This window comes from Lagenorhynchus albirostris, chromosome 17 (assembly GCF_949774975.1).
Source record: "Lagenorhynchus albirostris chromosome 17, mLagAlb1.1, whole genome shotgun sequence".
Lineage (NCBI taxonomy): Eukaryota > Metazoa > Chordata > Mammalia > Artiodactyla > Delphinidae > Lagenorhynchus > Lagenorhynchus albirostris.
Window position 1 is genome coordinate 22,948,626 of NC_083111.1, and position 21,183 is coordinate 22,969,808.

Genomic DNA, 21,183 nt, shown 5'->3' on the forward strand with positions numbered 1-21,183 from the left:
CCTAGAGATCACGCTCTGCAACAAGAGAAGCCACCACAATGAGAAGCCCGTGCACTGCAACGAAGAGTAGCCCCCGCTTGCCCCCCGCTCGCTGCAACTAGAGAAAGCCCGCCCACAGCAACAAAGACCCAATGCAACCAAAAAAGTAAATTAAATAAAAAAATAAAAGAGACCCCAAAGAGCTCCCCTGAACCTTCTGCCATGTGAGAACAAAACGTGGGGACAGCAGCTATGAACCAGGAAGCAGACCCTCATCAAACACCAAATCTGCTAGTGCCTAGATTATGTGACTTCCCAGTCTCCAGGGCTGTAAGAAATAAAGGTTTGCTGTTCAGGGCACCTCATGTATGGTATTTTTGTTGTAGCATCCTGAAGAGACTAAGATACTGAATAAATTCCAATTTTCTCTATATTCAAAAACTAGCTATAAAACTTGGCAAGAATCAAAGAATCATTTGAAAAAAGTTAGGAAAAGAACATTAAAAACCAGAATCCTGAATTGTAAGTGTTTAGAGATATACTGGATATGTACTTGGATTAAAAAACTTGTGTTGGAACCCACACCACTGTGTTTCCCACTTTAAATGGCTAATTCTGGTAATGTTCAATCCAAATGCATATGCTGAACTGAAAATATGAAGGCCTGATCTGTATTTTGAATCACTGAATCCAAGGATGTTGTCTGAAAGCCAAATACTTTCAAAAATGGTAGCCTAGTGTGCCTGATAGGACATCCTGGTAGCATATCTTTGAAAAACCAAGAAGGAGAACGAGAACAAGAAGTATTTGATGTGTAGATACTGACTCTTAGCTCCCCCAAACAGAAATTAACTTAAACTAGCTTAAGAAGAAAGAGAAAAAATGAATTCATTATAAGGATATAGAGGTGCCTGGTCGAGAAACTTTGAGAAGCCATGAGAGACTCAGGCAGTGAACCCTCTCGTGATTCTCACCAGTCTTCACTCCACATGTCTGCATAATTCTCTACTCCTTTGAACCAGCTTTCTGTGTTCTCCAGTCTGCATGGCATAAAATATGGCTACTCAAAGCCCTTGAATTTACAAGTTAAAGAGACTAATTACCTTCCCCTTGTTCACAATTCCAAAATCCAGGGGATAGAACTTGGTTTGATTCCAGCTTGGTATAGGTGCCTACTCTGGTCTAATCAGGTGGAAAAGGCCACACTGCTTCAACATGGCTGCCCACAGACCACTGCTTGGGTGGTCAAGGGTAGCTAAAAGTGCTGTTGTGTTAGAAACTGTAAAAGGCACTCAGCATAAGCAAGAACAAGCGCTGTGCATGAGCAACATGCTTTCTGATGGAATTTCATATTGCTCTGTGCCCGGTAGGCAGGTGTCAAGTTGGATAATCAAAGTTGAAGACACTGGCTGAGGTCTTGGGTAGGGGGATGGGATACTAATTGGTCTCAGACAAAGAGGTGGAGGGCAGATTTCCTCAAGTAACAAGAGTGTACAGCAGAGAGAAGTGTGGCCAGCACTGCCCCAAGAAGCTGACAGGTCATGTTTGAACCTGACCCTCCAGTTTCTCTGCATTTGGCTAGGGGAGAGAGACTTCTGACAGAACTGCTGAGCTCCTTCTCCCTGGAGCCTTTACTAAATATCTTGAGTTTTTGTTGCCTATACTAAACAGTCTGCCTGGCCTCAACTCACATAATTTGATACATACTATTTATATTATGTTGACTACACAGATATCTAAATAAGTAAAAGTTAGTATAGCAAAATGATCTTGCTCATCTCTCAGGTAAAGCATAACTGTCCACCCATTTGCTCAGCCTATAAATCCTAGCATAATCCTCTATCTCTTCTCTGTCTCCTTCCTGCTTATTTATCGATTCTTACTCTGAAATATCTTTTTAATCAGTCCCCTCAATTCCATCAACAATACCATAGTTTTAATTCAAGATATTTATGTATGTATGTATGGCTGCGTTTGGTGTTCGTTGCTGCGTCTGGGCTTTTTCTCTAATTGCGGCGAGCAGGGGCTACTCTTCATTCTGGCGTACGGGCTTCTCATTGCGGCAGCTTCTCTTGTTGCGGAGCACAGACCCTAAGCACATAGGCTTCCGTGGTCGCAGCTCACGGGCTCAGTAGTTGTGGCTTGCGGGCTCTAGAGCACAGGCTCAGTAGTCGTAGTGCACAGGCTTAGTTGCTCCGCGGCATGTGGGATCTTGCCGGACCAGGGCTCGAACCCATGTTCCCTGAATTGGCAGGCGGATTCTTAACCACTGTGCCACCAGGGAAGACCCTTAATTCAAGATCTTACTATCTCTTTTCTGAATTTTTAGAATACCTCCTAATTGACCCTTCTGCCTCCAAATGTCCAATATATTTTGTACTAGCTTCAATAATTTCCATTTTAAAGCAAAATCTTGTCCTTGTCACACCCCTGCTTATAAACTGCTGATAGTTCTTCACAGCAGCAGAGGTCCCAAGCATGTCTGTATATCAGAACCACTTAGATCCCTACCCCTCATCCTAACCTTTCTAAATCAGAATCTCTTAGAATGGGGCTTAGGAATTTGCCTTTTTAACAAACTCCCCTCTTGATTCTAAAGTAACCAGCCCAAAATCAATCTCTGGGTTTGTGTTATGGAAAGTCCAAGACTCTCTGAACAGAATACAAGTCAATTCACAACCTGAGTTCAATCTCTTTCTAGTCTCATCCCCTGCAACTTTCCCTTCCCAGCCTTATTCACAACACACAACCCTTTCATATTACTAGGCGTCCACACATTCTGCCTTCTTCTCTTCTCTACTTAGGGATCTTCTACTCATTCTTTAGGAATCAATTCAAATATGAACTCTTTCGTGAAGCCTTCCTTGACTGCCTCTGGCATTTATCCATTCTTAATTACAGAGTTTAAGAGGCAGTCTAGAGGTGGTTAAGAGTATAGGCTCTGCAGTCAGACTCCAAATGTTTGAATCCAGGTTCTGCAAATTATTAATGAGTAAGTGAGTGACTCAGGGCCTTGGACAAGTTACTCAACCTCTCTGTGCTCAGTTGCCGACACTATAAAATAGGAATAATAATACTGTAAGGTTAATGAGTTAATACATGTAAAGCATTTGCCTGGATCATAGCAAATGGTCACTAAACATTAGCTTCCTGTTTAGAAATTATTCATATCACTTAGACTATGAATCAGTCTTTTATATTAAGTCAATCAATTTAAGAGCTCTCTTTCTTAGTTGTGGTACAAAACAAAAAAAAAAGAGAGGGTAATTTATATATAAACTTCAATGAAACTTCATTTACTTCTCAAAAGGTGACTGAGGATGATGCACTAAACCTATTTAAGGGAAAAAAAGGCATTTATATAGGAAGGATTGTCTTTTGAAGTCATTCACTAGGGAAGCAAAAAAACTTAGAAATCTTAGATACCTATTTGAATTTCAAAAAAGAAAGCAAATATTAAGCCTAGCTTTCAGCCATTATTTTTTAAATATATAGTAAGAGAACTTAAAAATCTGGACTAAATTCTCACACAGCAAAATTTCCATTATTTATAAAACTAAAAATTTAGCCAAAAATATATTTCAAGAAATCCTATAGGTCTTCAAAATAATTAGAAACAGTACGAAAACTTTTTATGAATCCTGCCTTTTCTCTAATTACTAAAGTAATGTCTGAAATGGAAAAGATAGAGTGAGGGAAAAATTTGGCCATCTCCAACAAAAGAAAAATTATGGTTATGCAAGGTGAGAAGTAAATAGGAAAACTGTATTTGTGCTCAGATGCATCCTCTGTAATGTTACTAGATGCATTCTCATTTTGTCTTATTTTGCTTCTGAACTATCAGCTATTAAGAAAGGGTAGATCTTCTGCCCATTTTTGGATTGGGTTGTTTGTTTTTCTGTTATTAAGCTGCATGAGCTGCTTATAAATTTTGGAGATTAATCCTTTGTCAGTTGCTTCATTTGCAAATATTTTCTCCCATTCTGAGGGTTGTCTTTTGGTCTTGTTTATGGTTTCCTTTGCTGCGCAAAAGCTTTTAAGTTTCATTAGGTCCCATTTGTTTACTTTTGTTTTTATTTCCATTTCTCTAGGAGTTGGGTCAAAAAGGACCTTGCTGTGATTTATGTAATAGAGTGTTCTGCCTATGTTTTCCTCTAAGAGTTTGATAGTTTCTGGCCTTACATTTAGGTCTTTAATCCATTTTGAGCTTATTTTTGTGTATGGTGTTAGGGAGTGATCTAATCTCATACTTTTACATGTAGCTGTCCAGTTTTCCCAGCACCACTTATTGAATAGGCTGTCCTTTCTCCACTGTACATTTCTGCCTCCTTTGTCAAAGATAAGGTGACCATATGTGCGTGGGTTTATCTCTGGGCTTTCTCCAAAGAAGATATACAGAGTGCCAACAAACACATGAAAGAATGCTCAACATCACTAATCATTAGAGAAATGCAAATCAAAACTACAATGAGATATCATCTCACACCAGTCAGAATGGCCATCATCAAAAAATCTAGAAACAATAAATGCTGGAGAGGGTGTGGAGAAAAGGGAACCCTCTTACACTGTTGGTGGGAATGTAAATTGATACAGCCACTGTGGAGAACAGTATGGAGGTTCCTTAAAAAGCTACAAATAGAACTACCATATGACCCAGCAATCCCACTACTGGGCATATACCCTGAGAAAACCATAATTCAAAAAGAGTCATGTACCAAAATGTTCATTGCAGCTCTATTTACAATAGCCCAGAGATGGAAACAACCTAAGTGTCCATCATCGGATGAATGGATAAAGAAGATGTGGCACATATATACAATGGAATATTACTCAGCCATAAAAAGAGACGAAATTGAGCTTTTTGTAATGAGGTGGATAGACCTAGAGTCTGTCATACAGAGTGAAGTAAGTCAGAAAGAGAGAGACAAATACCGTATGCTAACACATATATATGGAATTAAAAAAAAATGTCATGAAAAACCTAGGGGTGAAACAGGAATAAAGACACAGACTTAACTAGAGAATGGACTTGAGGCTATGGGGAGGGGGAAGGGTAAACGGTGACAAAGCGATAAAGAGGCATGGACATATATACACTACCAAACGTAAGGTAGATAGCTAGTGGGAAGCAGCCGCATAGCACAGGGATATCAGCTCGGTGCTTTGTGACCGCCTGGAGGGGTGGGATAGGGAGGGTGGGAGGGAGGGAGACGCAAGCGGGAAGAGATATGGGAATATATGTATATATATAACTGATTCATTTTGTTGTGAAGCTGAAACTAACATACCATTGTAAAGCAATTATACTCCAATAAAGATGTTAAAAAAAAAAAAGAAAGGGTAGAAACAAGATACAGTGATCTGGAAACAGGAGTCAGCTCTTCTTCCACAGAACACATTTCTCCTTGGACCTCTTCATTCATTCAATAAATATTTACCCAGCACCTACTATTATACATATTTGGACACAGCAGTAAACCAAAGAGCCAGGCATGTGTGATGCCATTCCTATGGCGCTTATCATAGGAAGAGCCTCTACATTTCAACAAATCCAGTGCACCTTATACACCGCCATGAAGAACATACGGCTCCACCTCCAAATTATCACCATTAGTGACCCCAGAAGATAAAATCTACCTTGCTCCCAGACTTCCAGATCATGGATTTTTAACCTAGGTTCATGGGTCCCTAAAGGTTAATGAATGAGTTGGGGGAATCTGTGAACCCTGTACAATCACATGCAAAATGTGTGTATGTATACACATGTGTGAACTTTCCTAGACACACAATGTGATTTCACTATATTCTCAAGCGGGCCTATGACCCCCAAAGTATAAACCATCACTGTTCTAGGCACAGGAAAATTCCTACAGTTCTGTCCTACTGAAAAGACTGCTGCCATATACCAACACAGACGGCAGTTGGCAAATTCTCACCTGACATTTTATAGCACAATATTCAACAATTTTATTGACAAGTTACATTTTACTCATCTAAATTCCATCCTCTAATGTTCTGAGTACCAGCAATCTAGACAGTCTGTTAGACAAAGACTTCTTCCAAAAAAACTGTTTACAGAACTTGGGCTCCAGCAACTCTTGCAATGTAATTCTTGTGTATAACTGAACCACAGAAAAATAACTCCTTAATTTGTGGTTAGAATAACCACTGCAGAACAACCTACGGTGGGTGGCATGAAACTATCACAATTATAAAGTAACCAAGCAAATAATATACTATGTCTATAACAGATAAAATGTTATAAATCCAAAACATACATTGCTATAAATAAAGTCTCTGGTTATTTGCTGAGATACTCTGACTAACATGGCAGTGACAAGGGCTACTCTTAGCTTGTTTTATAAAGGAGCAACTAAAGCTATTTGACAGTAGACTCTGTGGCACCACATGTATTGTTTGGGCTAAGAAATGAGGTGAACTGCACTGTATAGTAACTTTGGGAAAATGCTGCCTTTAATATAAACAAACAATGGACTTTCCTTTAGAAGCCATGATAAGGGAGAGGAGGGCAGTGGGATTAGTCCTACAAAATCAGCATGCCTGCAATTTGGGAAACCATGAATAAAAGCAGTCAGTGTGTCTAAATGCCTATTTGTTGACAGTTGTAATCAGATCATTTCCCCCCAAATTAAAATCATAGATTTTAGAGTTGGTAAGGCTGTAAAAAGATCTACAAGATGATGGGACTGAGGACCAAAGACCATGCGTGACTTGCTCAAGTTCACAAACCAAAACAGAAAGAAACTGAGTGTCCTGACTCCCTTACTCTGCCATCTCTTTTTCAGGAAAGACTATTGTTCTGCGATTGCATTTGCTCGGGATTCCAAGTAACTTGATTTGGGGAGAGAGGAGGAGCCTCACCTAGCTTTTTGGCAGGTGACATAAGGCTTTTGGGTCTTTTACCTGGCAGGGAGAGTTGGCCAAGTGAGTAATACACTATTTTTATAAAAAAAGCATGGCCAGCATGAAAATCTAACTTTAGGTACAATGTGACTCCTTTTAAAAATTGCCCGTTAGGGTAAATCAAAGGGGAACAGGAGGTTAGAAATGCAAATTCTAACGTGTAGCCCCAGAACCACACCTTGAAAACCAGTAGGGCAATGGAATGTTCTGTTGGCCAGCTGCCCACTGAAATTTATAAGGAATTCCAGAAGACACTGAGTACCGGCAATTCTCATAAGACAGTATCGTCTTTTGACCTGGGCTCCCAGAGGCCCTTTCAGAGTACTTATGAGGTGAACACTTGTCATAATGCCTCTAAGATATTACTTGGCCTTTTCCACCATTCTGAAGTAAACACTGGATTTTCTAACTACATAACTGAATGAAAAGAAAGCAGAAGCCTATGAAAACCTAGGTTTATTTATTATTATTCAAGAGATCCATGTCAGTTTCTAATGTAACCATGAATTATAATGAAGATGACTGTATTAAAAAAATAAAATATAATTCACATACCATACAATTCACCTATTTAAAGTAAGCACTTCAGTGGCTTTAAGTATACTGTACTCACTAAAAAGAGTTGTGCATCCATTATCACAATCAATTCTTAAACATCGTCATCACTCCAAAAAGAAACTCTACAGCCCCTAACCATCAACTCCTTAAGCCCCTCCCCTCATCCTCCCATCCCTAGGCAATGACTAATCTACTTTCTACCTCTAAATATATTTGCCTATTCTGGACATTTCATGTACATGTAATTATACAATATGTAGTCTTTTGTGACTGGCTTATTTCACTTAGTGTAATGTTTTCAAAGTTCAGGCAAGTTGTATCTTCATTACTTTTTATGGCTGAATAATATTCATACACACACACACACATACATACACACACACACACATTTTGTTTATCATTTCATCAGTTGGTGGGCATTTGGGTTCTTTCCACCTTTTGGCTATTATGAATAATACTGTTTTGAACATTTGTTTATAAGTTTCTGAGTAGACATATGTTTTCATTTCTTCTGGTTATATACCTGGGAGTGGAATTGCTGGGTCATGTGGTAACTCTGTTTAAGTATTTAAGGAACAACCAAACTATTTTCCAAAGTGGCTGCAGCATTTTATATTCCCATCCATCAGAAAGTTCTTGCTTTTAAAAATGATAATAATTAAACAGATCGTGGGGGCTTCCCTGGTGGCACAGTGGTTGAGAGTCCGCCTGCCGATGCAGGGGACACGGGTTAGTGCCCTGGTCCGGGAAGATCCCACATGCCGCGGAGTGGCTGGGCCCGTGAGCCATGGCCGCTGAGCCTGCACGTCTGGAGCCTGTGCTCCGCAACGGGAGAGGCCACAACAGTGAGAGACCCACGTACCGCAAAAAAAAAAAAAAAAAAGACTGAAATATAAAACTACAAAATACTAGAAGGAAACATATGCCAATATTTCCATGGAGGGAATGGCTTTTCTATGTATGACAACCAAACTAGAAACTATAAAAGAAAAAATATGCAAAATCAATTAGATAATAATAGAAAAATGTTGTATGGCAAATGTAACCAACAATATACTGGTAGTAAATAGTTTTAACAGCATGACAAAGGGTATAACTTAATAAAAACGTGATAAATCCAAAGACTAATGAGCAATTGGAACAGGCCAATGAAACTGGAACACAACATTCATTTCAGAACTAAATAAATGGCAAGATGTTCACCACTGCTAGTCATCAGAAATGCAAATTAAAACAATGACAGTATTTTTGTCTATTAGACTGGCAAACATGAAAAATAAAATGATAACTAGTGTTAGGGACAAATAATTTCTTTGTGGCAAATGGGAAATATGTATAAATTTTTAAGGAATATACATCCTTTCCAGTCTTCCCATTCCAAAGAATTTATTTCAAGGAAATAATCCAATAATCATATCAAGAGTTATGCACAGAATTGTCTCTGAAGTGTTTATAAAAATAGTGAAAACTGGAAGCAACACCAAATAAATTACAGTAATGGATGCTATATATTCCATATATAATGACATATTTAGACACCTAACTATTTGGAGGGAAAACCCAGTTATAAAATAGTACTCAAAAATATGATTTCTTTAAGAAATTTTTTTTATATTATGTTTTCACTAGATGTTCTTTATTTCTGTTAAGTTATGTAAATTTACTGTATTTTGCAATAAGCTTTAATTACTTTTATAATAAAATGATATTTTTTAAATAAAAAGATGAACAACCTTAATTATACCAAGTGCTCATATACATAGCTCAGGAAGACACTATAATCCCAAAAAGATAAATAAGCTAGGCAAAGAAACTAACAATTTACAAAAAAGGAAAAACTATTAATAAAAAACCTATGAAATGTTCAATCTGTTTGTATAAGCATGAAAAATATCAATAACCTTTAAGCCTAGTTATTCCACTTAATCTTTCTTCAGGAAATAGTCCTAGAAGTCTTACCCTCAAAGATGTTCATGGCTGTGCCACTTATAAGAGTTAAAACAGTAGAAACAACCTAAATGTCTAATAAACAGGATTGCTTAAAGAAATTGTGTTATATTTAGTGATACATAAAGCATCCTTCATAATGAAAAAGGCTATGCTACAAAATTGAGAAACTCGTGATTCAAAATTATATAGAAATTAAAACCATATACAACCAAAACAAAAACCTGTGTCTAGATGAAAAGACTGAAAGGAAATTCACCAAAATGACTGGCGGATCTATGAAGGTTTTCTTTTTGTTGTTTCTTTTGTTTTTAGAGTTTTAGCAGTACTTTTTTTTTATTGAGTTATAATTGACATATAACGTTATATTAGTTTCAGGTGAACAACATTATGATTCAATACTTGTATACACTGCAAGATGATCATCACAAGAAGTCTAGTTAACATCATCACCATACACAGTTACAAAATTGGACTTACGAAGTTTTAAAATTTTCCTACTTAGGGAATTTCCCATAGCTTTTCTATGAGACTGCATTACTTTTACAAGTTGAAACAAAAAGAAAAATTTATAACAGAAATTCCAACATAGGTGTAACTTTAGTAATTTGGCTTGATCACTGAAGAACATTAGCTTTGACATTGTGGTGATCAATATATATCAATAGAATAAATAAATGAATTAAAGTTTTAATCTAAAATGAAGAAACCAACAGAATTAATTGGATTTGGTTTGGTCAGTAGCATATTTTTTTATAATAAACAAAAGAGTATACAGAAAAGTTGGAAAGAATACTTGCATAAATTGAAATTTATGCATTTTCAGTAACCCATAAATTTTTAATGTAAAAGAACACAGTATTTGATGATATTTACAATTATAGATGTAAAAATACTTCTTTTTTCTACTTTCCTAATAATAAAAAATGCAACTCGAAACATTTTGCTTAATTATCCAATTCAAAAAAATGAATCTGAAAAGAGAGAAATGTACACAGAAATGTAGATGGACCACATCACAATGTCATTAGTTAGAAAGACATACTTTGCAATTCAGACTAGAAAGGTCAATACGGGAACAGTTCACTTGTTTATTAGTCAGTGATGGTTTACCACTAACAATGTGGGTGAATTTAGCTTACATGAGGTAAATATTACTTGATAACATCTCTGGTAAAGTGATTTGGTAAAACAGAAATCAAAAGGTATGGCTTAAGTTAAACTATGGCTTATACTTAATAATGTTTCTTGATTATTTTACAAAAGCTTATTGCAACAAAAAGTTGTTCAAATGTAAAAAGTGATACCTAGAGGTATGTTTTATTTGATAAACATGTTATTTAAATATTTTAAAAGAAACAGAACGATCTGTCTTAAGTGAACAGACTGCTGAGGATTCTATCCTCTCAATGCATGGAGCAACAGGTTGGGCTCCACTCCAAACCCTACCGTGTACTAGTTCACTGACTGCAGAAATTTCCTAACTTCTCTAGGCTTAGTCAGCTTGCCTACAAATGTGGATAATGTTGCCTAGTTCAAAATGTTACTGTATCTTATCCTTTTTTTCTCTACAAAATTCAATGTAACTTATCTCAAATATTAAAAAGACAAAATAAGAGTAAGTTATGGTTATATATTTGAGGGCTGAATAGAGAATTTGGATTACGACCTTCATTTCACCCACTCCTCATCCCACCCCCATCTCTGAAAAAACAAAACAAAAAAATAAATATGCAGTTTCCAAGAATTGTGACATAACTTTATTCCAGAAAATGAAATCAGTGGATAACCACCCCTTAGGAAATGAGCACAGAACAAACTCATTTACCATGAGTTAAAACATAATAATTAGAACGGAAAGAGGCAAAACCTCACTACCTTAATGATGTATTATGTTTTTTTACTATAGAAAATTGAAAAATGTTATCAGAAATTCCCTGAAATAAACATATCTTGGTAATCATTTCTAATAGAAAAAGCATTCAGTCACTAATTTGGGGTTTATATTTTTATTTGAAGATAGGGAGGGACACATAACCTATACCTTCAAAATTCAGCCAGACTAACAAGGTAAATAAATTTTTATTCTGAAAAATACAAAATTTCAAGAAGAAAAACTGTGCCTGCATACGGAAGTTGGAAAATGGTTATTCAAAATGTTTGTGATGGGGTCTTGATTCTTTGAGAGGCAGAGTTGGAGAAATAGGCTTTGGAGCAAGATACACCTGGGTTAGAATCTCAGCTCTGCCACTGAAGAGTTATTGGATCTTAGGCAAAGCAGCAAGGCCCTCTGGCTAGGTTAACGGAAGGGGAATTACTCCTCCTCTGCAGCCTCCACAATGAAAAGATTAAACGCTGGTTTTCAGAGCTTTCTCTGCAGTTAGGGCAGAGCCATCTTATACAGGTCTGATCAAGGAAAGGTAGGCTGAAGTCTGGAAGAGATTTCTAAAAAAGCTTTTGTTTTCCTGATAAAAGGGACAGAGAAGCTGACTGTACCCTGCCCTACTCTCTTCCTCTCTTGAACACAGACATGTAGCCCAGGAGAATCAGCAGCCTTATTGCACCTGTGACGCAAGAAGGCGGTCCTAATGCTGTCAGGCTGCTGAAGCAACCCCGGAAGCTCCAGCAGCCAGGATTCTTATGCAAGAAAAATAAGTCTCTATATGTTTAATCCACACGTCTTCAAGTTTTCTGCTAAGTTTAACTGACACAAGTCTAAATGATTTGAAAAGTCACTTAATTCTCTGGGGCTCACTTTTCTTCCTCTGTAAAGTAGATAGTAAGTAGATAGTAAGATATGTAAGTAAGGTATCGTTTTCTGTTTGACACGTAGAAAAGGTAATGTCAGCTGTTCATGATCATGATGATGATGATCTTATTTCTCACACAAGCCATTTGCAGTAATCATTTCATTCATCTATTTTGAAAGCAACAAAATTGAGGCTCCATGAATTTAAGCAACTTGCCCAAGATCACACAATTAATAAGTAGTACAGCCAGGATTCAAATTCAGGAATTCTTATTGCAGGGCCAATGAGCTTAAACCACTACAATGCTTAGAAAAGTGACTCAACATAATAAGAGCTAAACCTAATAATCACTGGCTATAATGATTATGATAATGTTAGACAACTATGAAGACAAGAACAAGTACATCCTAATTTTCATTCTGGAAAGTAATAAATTCTCATTAATTCAACATTAATTTCATTTTTCTTCTTAAAATTAGGATGATCTCACTTCTTTACTGAAAGAGGAATACTCATTACTCTTCATTGAAGGAAATTTTGTTCCTTTATAACACCAAAGAGCAACTAATAACAGTATACATCAACCAATAATTGCAATACCTACTGTTAGCTAAATGCTTTTGTGACTCCTGTCTATCAAAAAAGTAAGCAATGGGGCTTCCCTGGTGGCGCAGTGGTAGAGAGTCCGCCTGCCGATGCAGGGGACACGGGTTCGTGCCCTGGTCCAGGAAGATCCCACGTGCCGCGGAGCGGTTAGGCCCGTGAGCCATGGCCACTGAGCCTGCGCGTCCAGAGCCTGTGCTCCGCAACGGAGAGGCCACAACAGTGAGAGGCCCGCGTACCGCAAAAAAAAAAAAAAAAAAGTAAGCAATGAATATTTATGGTGAACTTATAATCTGCAAGGTACTATGCCAGATATTTTAAAATTATTTTTGCCAAAGAAATAGCATATGTTTATTTTCTTAAAGTGACTTAAGACTGCTTTAGAGGGAGAATATCCTAACAGTGCTAAAAATTAGGAAGTGGCTGCTGCTGTTAGCAATCATCAACATCATCAGCATCATTACTAACATACACAGATTTTATATCACAAGCTCGCATATATTAAGCATTAGGTACCACATTTGGAACGTTTTCCTTCAAATGTCAGAATGTTTCATTTCCTTCAGTGAAATAAATGAAACCACTTTAAAAAATTCATGCTGAAGGTGCAGTATTTGAAAAACAAGCAAAATTCAAAATTAAAGTTTCTAAATAAATTACATTCAGCAAACAGGCTAAAATACTGATAACTGCAATTAGGAAAAGATATTTAGTTCCTGGAAAAGATTGCGATCTAAAGAGTTGATGTGTAGTTGTTAACTTTCAAAAATAGTTTGGCATGTATCTTTCTAGTAAATAAAAAACTAATGTAAAGGCTAAAACTAAATGGATGGTGAATAAAGTAGAAGTTTTGAGGTAAGGTTAACTCAAAAACGTTAAGTCTCAAATTATGTACGTTCACAGCAATATATTTTTTGGAAGCCAAATAACATATATTCCACACTGAAAGAGGTATAGCTCTCTCCATTATATATCATAACAATAATTGATAACCACATTTTCAAAAAAGTACTGTATATAAAAGAAAATGCTTTCAAGGAAAATACATCAAGGAAAGAATCATTTGCTTAATAAATTCAAAAATGACACAGGCAATAGCATAAAATCCACGTGAACGTTATAATATGCTCAATCAGTACTAATTAAGCTAATTAATAGCTAATCTGCATTTTTAAAATGAACACAAAGTATTCTATTTTAGGTCCAAAATTAAGGTTCTGAATTACAACTTTAGAAGAAATCTAACTGTAGTATACTTATGGAGAAATCTTTTCTTAAAAATTAAAACAAGCTCAAAGCAGAGCATCATATTTTCAAGTACAGGACTATGTTGAAACTGAATTTACCAAATAAAAGAAGACGGGATACATATAAACGAAGACGTAAGTGTCATTTACAGGCTTATAAAGTATTTTTCAATTATTATAATGCTGGGTTTTTTTATTAGGGGAGCTCCAAAGCACTCCTTTTTAAACAATTCTCTTGGTTAAATTAGCCTAGGTTTAGACTCTTGGATAAAGGAACTTTCACTGTACACACTGACTGATGTAGGATTAGAACCAAGGCGTCTTGCCCTCCGGGCCCATGTTCTTCCTGATACTTGCCCCACTCAACTTTCCTGCACATTCCAAGAACCACTGTATCTCCTTCCTACCATTTTATCCTCAAAAATTTTATAAAGCACTTTTAGAGGAGTGTAGAAAAACAATAGGGAAATAGAAGGAGAACCAAGAAAAAGAAGGTATATGACAATTTCAGAAAAGGGAACAGCCAACAAAGAGTGCTGAATATTACAGACAGCTTGAGCAAAAACGACTGGGCAGGGGACCAGAAGGTCACCGATGAATTTAAGAGGGTGTTTTCAATTAGTACAATGGTGAGGGCAGAGTCAGGTGGGCTAAACTGAGGAAGAAATGGAAATTTAGAAAATAAGGGCAATTTGGGGGACAGGGAGGAACAGAATGATAGCTTGAAGGGTAAAATGTTTCAAACTTTATAGAATTTAGACAAGATGATACAGAAAAAATTTAAGGTAGAGAATAGGAAAGCCAGGGAGTATTAGGTTGAATCATTTGAAATTTCAGATATTCAACTATTTTTTTACTTTAAAAAACCCAGCAATTTCACACAGATTAAACTAATGTATGAACTTAATAAAGAAGAAGATAAGGTGATATGCTAAGGAGGTGGAAGACAGGAACAAGAGACCTGAGATCGAAAAAGGTAAAGTAATGCAGAATCTACTAGAAATGAAAGAATTTTCAGAACTCTGGTTGATGTCATATAATATGATCCTATATTGAATACACCTGGCAAGACATGTTACCTCTCCGAAAGGATCCCATCTGCTATTTCTACATTTGCCTTTCACTTTTAGAAACAAAGCTATTCAGCTCCAACAGGATGCTTGAACCTGAACACCACAAGATTTCTTTTTGGGGAAAAAAAAATCACACTCACTTAACGTGGCACAAACACGAATCTACACTGATGCCGTTGCCTTTCTTTTTTGTTTTGTCGTGTGTTTTGCTGATAAAGTCAGAAGATATAGAAACTTAGAGCCCAATATGAAGTTGCTAATTTCAGGTCTACTGTTATTCTACAGCCTAATTTATCATAAATCCACTTTCATATGGCCAAACATCTACAGAATAACCACATGTCTAAAACTGAGCTCCGGGCTTCCCTGGTGGCACAGCGGTTAAGAATCTGCCTGCCAGTGCAGGGAACACGGGTTCTAGCCCTGGTCTGGGAAGATCCCACATGCTGCGGAGCAACTAAGCCCGTGTGCCACAACTACTATGTCTGCACTCTAGAGCCTGTGAGCCACAACTACTGAAGCCCGCGTGCTTAGAGCCTGTGCTCTGCAACAAGAGAAGCCACCGCAGTGAGAGGGCTGTGCACCGCAATGAAGAGTAGCCCCCGCTCTCTGCAACTAGAGAAAGCCCACTTGCAGCAACAAAGACCTAATGCAGCCAAAAATTAATTAATTAATTTTAATAATTAATTAATTAAAAAACCTGAGCTCCATGTCCTGCCCTATGAACAGCAACTCCACCCAACTTCCCTTTTGCTGTGACCTCCATTTTTCTAGTCACTGGGCTGGAAACTTCAAGCCCCAGTCACCAAAGCCTATCAGTCAATTCTTTAAACAGTCTCTCCAAGCTTTTCTTTCCCATTTCTTCTCACTCTAGGCCAGCCCCTAGTAAGCCACTGTCTGGATTACTGTGACAGTCTCAGAACTGGCCTTGCCCATCCATTCCATCCCACACATCACTACCAGTGTCATCGTTCAAAAACACCAATCCCCAAATACAACTCCTTTGTATCTCCACCATCACAATTTTTCAGCTTGAAATTCAGAATTTTTTATCAGGATCCTTGTCGGTCTAGCAAAGTAAATATTTCATTATTCCTTAAAACTTCATCCAGGCCATGGGCTCTTGACCCATGGTGGTTTTAAAATACGTACACATATTATGTATATACCTCCCTCTAAAAGGTGGGGACTAACTCCTCTCCCATTGAGTATGGGCTAGGCTTAGTGACTTGCTTCTAAAGAACAGAATATGGCACAAGTGACAATGTGTGACTAGGTCATAAAAGACATCACAACGACCTCAAGCTCTCTCTTAGATTATTTACTCAGGGGAAAGCTAACTGCTATGTCATGAGGACACTCAAGCAGCCCATGGAGAGGTCATGTGATGAGGCCTGAGGCCTCCTGTCCACAGCCAGCACTAACTGGCAAGTGAGGAGCAAGTGAGGAGCCACCTTGGAAGCAAATTCTGCAGCCCCAGTCAAGCCTTCAGATGACTTCAGCCTGGCCAATATCTTAACTGAAGCTCATAAGAAACCCTGAGCCAGGACTGTCCAGTGAAGACACCCATGGATTCCTGACCCACAGCAATTGTGTGAGATAATAAATGTTTATTGTTTTAATCCACTAAATTTTGGAGTAATATGTTGCACAGATGTAGATGACTAATACAATCCCCCCAAGCTCATTCTCAATTCTGTGCCATTGCTCATGCCGTCTCCCCCACCACTGTTCTTTCATTATCCATCTCCCAGTGCCCTTCCCCCTATCCTTCAGAATCTAGCCAAAGTTCCATCTCCTTGAGAAGCCCTCTTTTTTGTTCATGAAACCATTTCAACTCTCGCTTCTCCAGTTCTCCTTTGAACACTTCTGTGCTTAACCACACCATTCATTTAGGCATTTACTCATCTATCCCTCTGTGTTGCTGGGCTCTATGCATCTTTCCTTCTAAAGATGCCATACAGTTCTTCTAAACTGCATTCAGCACACTGTAATTTAGATACTCAATAAATATTTGCTGAGAAAATTAGCAAGTCACACATACACACTCATTCTGGAAGTGTATTTGATGAGTATATAAAAAGTAGAGGTTGACAATATGGACTTAGAGCTAACATTCTCACCAGTCTGCTTATTTACTAGCCGCTGACTAGTTTTTAAGTTACTTAAAAATCTCTGTAAGCCTTCGTTTCTTCAGTGCTTTTTAATGAGGATTCTAACAGTATCTACCTTAGATTAATAAAAAGATTTTTGAAAAACAGAGGCAAATCTCTTAGCAAAGTGCCTAGCACAGAGTGTTCAACAAATGTTAGCTATTATTGTTCTTATTACTAACCACAAAGTACATGTTGAAATTCTGGGTCCCTGAAAGTCTCTAGATGTTATCAAGTGGCAATCTAAATTAATACGAAATTCTACAAACTAAAATAGAACTCACCATTTCTATTAAGATAACTTTTAATTTTTCTAAAATCTACTTTTAAGTCAATAGAACTACAGCCTGAATCAATTGTAGGAGTGCAGCCTTGACTTTTTCTCCTCATTGTCCTATTAAGATATTAACTTCAAAGCTTTTGTGGGAACACTTAATTGCTTGCATTCCTTAACAAGCAGCCACCATAGTAGTTTCCAGATTCACTTTTAACCTTTACAGTCCTGGGAAGGCATATACGGCAAACTTACTAGACATGTAAATTTACACAATCTCTGGGTTAATATAGCTGTATGTATGTGAATATGCCACATAAAGTAAATCAATTTTGTACATCAATCAAAGTAGAATCCAATAGAAAAAAATCAATCCAAAAGAGCACTGCTATGCCATATATCCGAGTGGGGAGGGTGGGTGGGAAACTTTAACGCTATTCATTAAAAAATTTTTTTTTATTGAGGTATAACTGACATTTGACATTATATTAGTTTCAAGAGTACAACATAATGATTCAATATTTGTGTATATTACGAAATAATCACCAGAAGTTTAATTAACATCCATCACCATAAATAGCTACAAAAGAAATTTTTTTCTTGTGATGAGAACTTTTTAAGATCTACTCTCTTAGCAACTTTCAAATATGCAACACAGTATTACTGTAGTAACCAGGCTGTACATTTTATCTCCAGGACTTATTTATTTTATAACTGGAAATATGTACTTTTTGACCCCCTTCACCATTCCACCCACCCCACAACCTCACCTTGACAACCACCAATCTGCTCTCTGCATCTATGATCCCCCCCTTTTTTTGTCTAATGTTATCCAGTCTGAATTACATGTGTTTCATGAACTCATATCATTCTTGAGATAATTTACAATTTTCTTAAGATTTATAGTATTTATAAGAATATTTATAATATTCTTAAGATTTCTTATTAAAAAATTAAATAGAGCAGATGCTCCTTTATCCTAAAAAAATAATCAGAGATCTGTTAAGGAAAACCTAATGATTTTCAATCACCAATCTATTTAAAAACATGCATATTTTTAATTGTAAATCATGTCCTCTGGAATAAAAAGAACTACTTAATTCAAATTCTTATTTTCTTTTTCCCCCTACCAATACACCTTGAAAACTTTAGTTTTTGAAACATTTAGTATCTATCCAACTCTTTATGTGACCCTATACATCACACAACCTGAAATAGAAACAAAGACTGGGAAATTAGCTTGTGTATTCCACCTTAGTGTCAAACAAAAGTACAAATAATATTCAGTGCATGTGCTAGTTACCTTAGAACTGCCAATCATGCTTGTTTTGAAACGCTTCGATTTTCAGAGCTGTTAATCATGTGTGTTGAGAGAGATGTTGGGTGTAGAAATAATGCTTTAAGAGAGGCAATCTTCATGAAACATTAAGAAATCAATGGACTTTGTAAAACTGAACTTTAGGATTTTATAGAAAGGTATACAATTCTTAAAAAAAATCAAAATTAAAATATAACATAATGAAATAAAAAGATTTAGAGAATAAGACTCTTTAACCAAAAAGATATGCATGGTTTAACCACAGGGATTTTATATTTCAGTGAAAAAGAGGAATGTTCCTTAACTGATACTAATCAGAAGTATTATAACTAGGAGTGGGAAAAGGAGAATCAAACTAATCTAAATCTGGGCATTTAAATTTTTATTTTTGAAGCAGGCAAAAGTATCAATATAATACATTTCCCTTCTCCACCTCCCCAATACAACTCAATTTACTATCTACTAGTCATTCATGTCTGAAATCCAACACCATCAGAAACTCTTCCCTCTGACTCACAAGCCACCATTACTCAGTTACCAAGACCTGTTTCTTCTATCTCCTAAATTATTAATAAAAGTCTCCTTTCCTGACCCCTAGACTTAATTCACATTCTTATCATTTCTTTCCAGAAGCTTCCTTACTGGCCTCCCTAACTCCGGTTTCATTCTTCTAATACGTACTCCACACCATACCACAGCCAGAATGGTCTCACTGAAACACAAGTGTGGTCCATGTTACCTGTTCCAATACTTTAATGTGTCTTTACCACTTTCAGAATAAAGGCCCAGTGTTCTAGAATGGTATATAAATCCCTTGAAGATCTGGCTCCTGCCCATCTCCCTACTCTTCCCCTTCACTCCTCTTAAACTTAAGCCAACTAAGCCACTTGAGTTCCCGGAAAAGCCGGGCTCTCTCTCACTGAAAACTCTGTCAAGTACAGCTCCCTCCCATTTTCTGCACTTTGTATCTCCTACCCATCCTTTACAACTCAGTTCAACTGTTGAACTCAGCTCCTTTGGGAAACCGTCTCTGACACAAGCTGACTCCATCATCAATGCCCTCTTCTCCGTTCCTATAGGACACTGGAAATAGAACTCATACGGTACTATGTATATCGGTTTACTTCTCTATCCCCTGACTGAATCACTAACTCCCTGAAAGCAGGGATTGTCTTTCATCTGTACATCTCTAGCATAAAACGCAGAGGTGGCACACAAGAGCTGCTCATTAAGTGTTTGCTGACTCAGTGAAAAATCGTACCATGGCCCAGTTTACTTAAAAGTAAGATTAATAGGGGCTTCCCTGGTGGCGCAGTGGTTGGGAGTCCGCCTGCTGATGCAGGGGACACGGGTTCGTACCCCAGTTCGGGAGGATCCCACATGCCGCGTAGCGGCTGGGCCCGTGAGCCATGGCCGCTGAGCCTGCGCATCCAGAGCCTGTGCTCCGCGACGGGAGACGCCACAACGGTGAGAGGCCCGTGTACCGCAAAAAAAAAAAAAAAAAAAAAGATTAATAAAATCAGCAGCTTAGTTCTTGAGATGGGTAAAATGTACGACAGGTACATTCCAAGCCAACCAAACTAATCAATGCCGTAAAGCAATACTTTGCACGTAACAATATTCTTAAAAGATTTACTCATTCACTTACAAATTCGCTGTTAAGAATTGGCACCATCTCAAGTAGTATTTGAGATCCAATAATCCTATCTTATTTTCGCTACCATTCCTACTGGTGGTGTTAAAGTCTCAACCACGACAACTGCTCTTATCCAAGACACTCAGCACCTTGATTGGTTCAGCAAACACTTTTCTGATACGTGACAACTCTTATCAAGGGCATCAGTGAACAGGCAGTCAACACAGGCAAGACCCTGACCTGGTTACACTTCACTTATCAGGAAGTTAGTTATCTGGTGACACCAAGTCTCCACAGAACCCAATGAGAATTAAGCAGAGGAGTTTAGGAGCGGTCAAAATATATGTTGAAGTTCATGTACTAAAGTACATACACTTTACTTACATAAGAGGCTGTGAGGTCCTTACTCAAACTCTAGTTGTTCTTATTTTTAAGCACAATTTTGGTGACCAATTTCTCAGGCATCAGATATGAGAGGAAAATTAGGAAGTCTAAGAAAGCTAAAAATGCAGACACAGATAAAACAGTAGAAAAAGAAAGATGACGCGCAAAGGTGAAACACAAAAACTACAGAACTGGAGGGTTATGTAGCTGAGAAACAATAATTCTATATATTTGAGTTGAGATACAATACAGGATTTAATGTTTATAATTATGACCTTGAGTCATCAAAACAAAGACAAAAAACAGGTTAAACAACTTTAGGTCTAACAAGGTTCAA

At 37.3% G+C, this 21,183-nt stretch overlaps 1 protein-coding gene across 3 annotated transcripts in view; it reads right to left on the reverse strand.

Moving 5' to 3' along the window:
• MRPS28 (mitochondrial ribosomal protein S28) overlaps positions 1-21,183 on the reverse strand; it is a 102,346-nt gene that overhangs the window by 58,534 nt on the left and 22,629 nt on the right. The window contains exon 4 of one of the 3 annotated variants that reach the window (XM_060127457.1): positions 11,472-12,325. The exons of the other annotated variants lie outside the window; for them this stretch is intronic. Coding sequence (XP_059983440.1) covers positions 12,322-12,325 — 4 coding nt within the window. The 3' untranslated portion in view covers positions 11,472-12,321. Of the gene's footprint in view, positions 1-11,471; positions 12,326-21,183 lie in introns of those variants that run through there. 3 annotated transcript variants of the gene reach the window in all.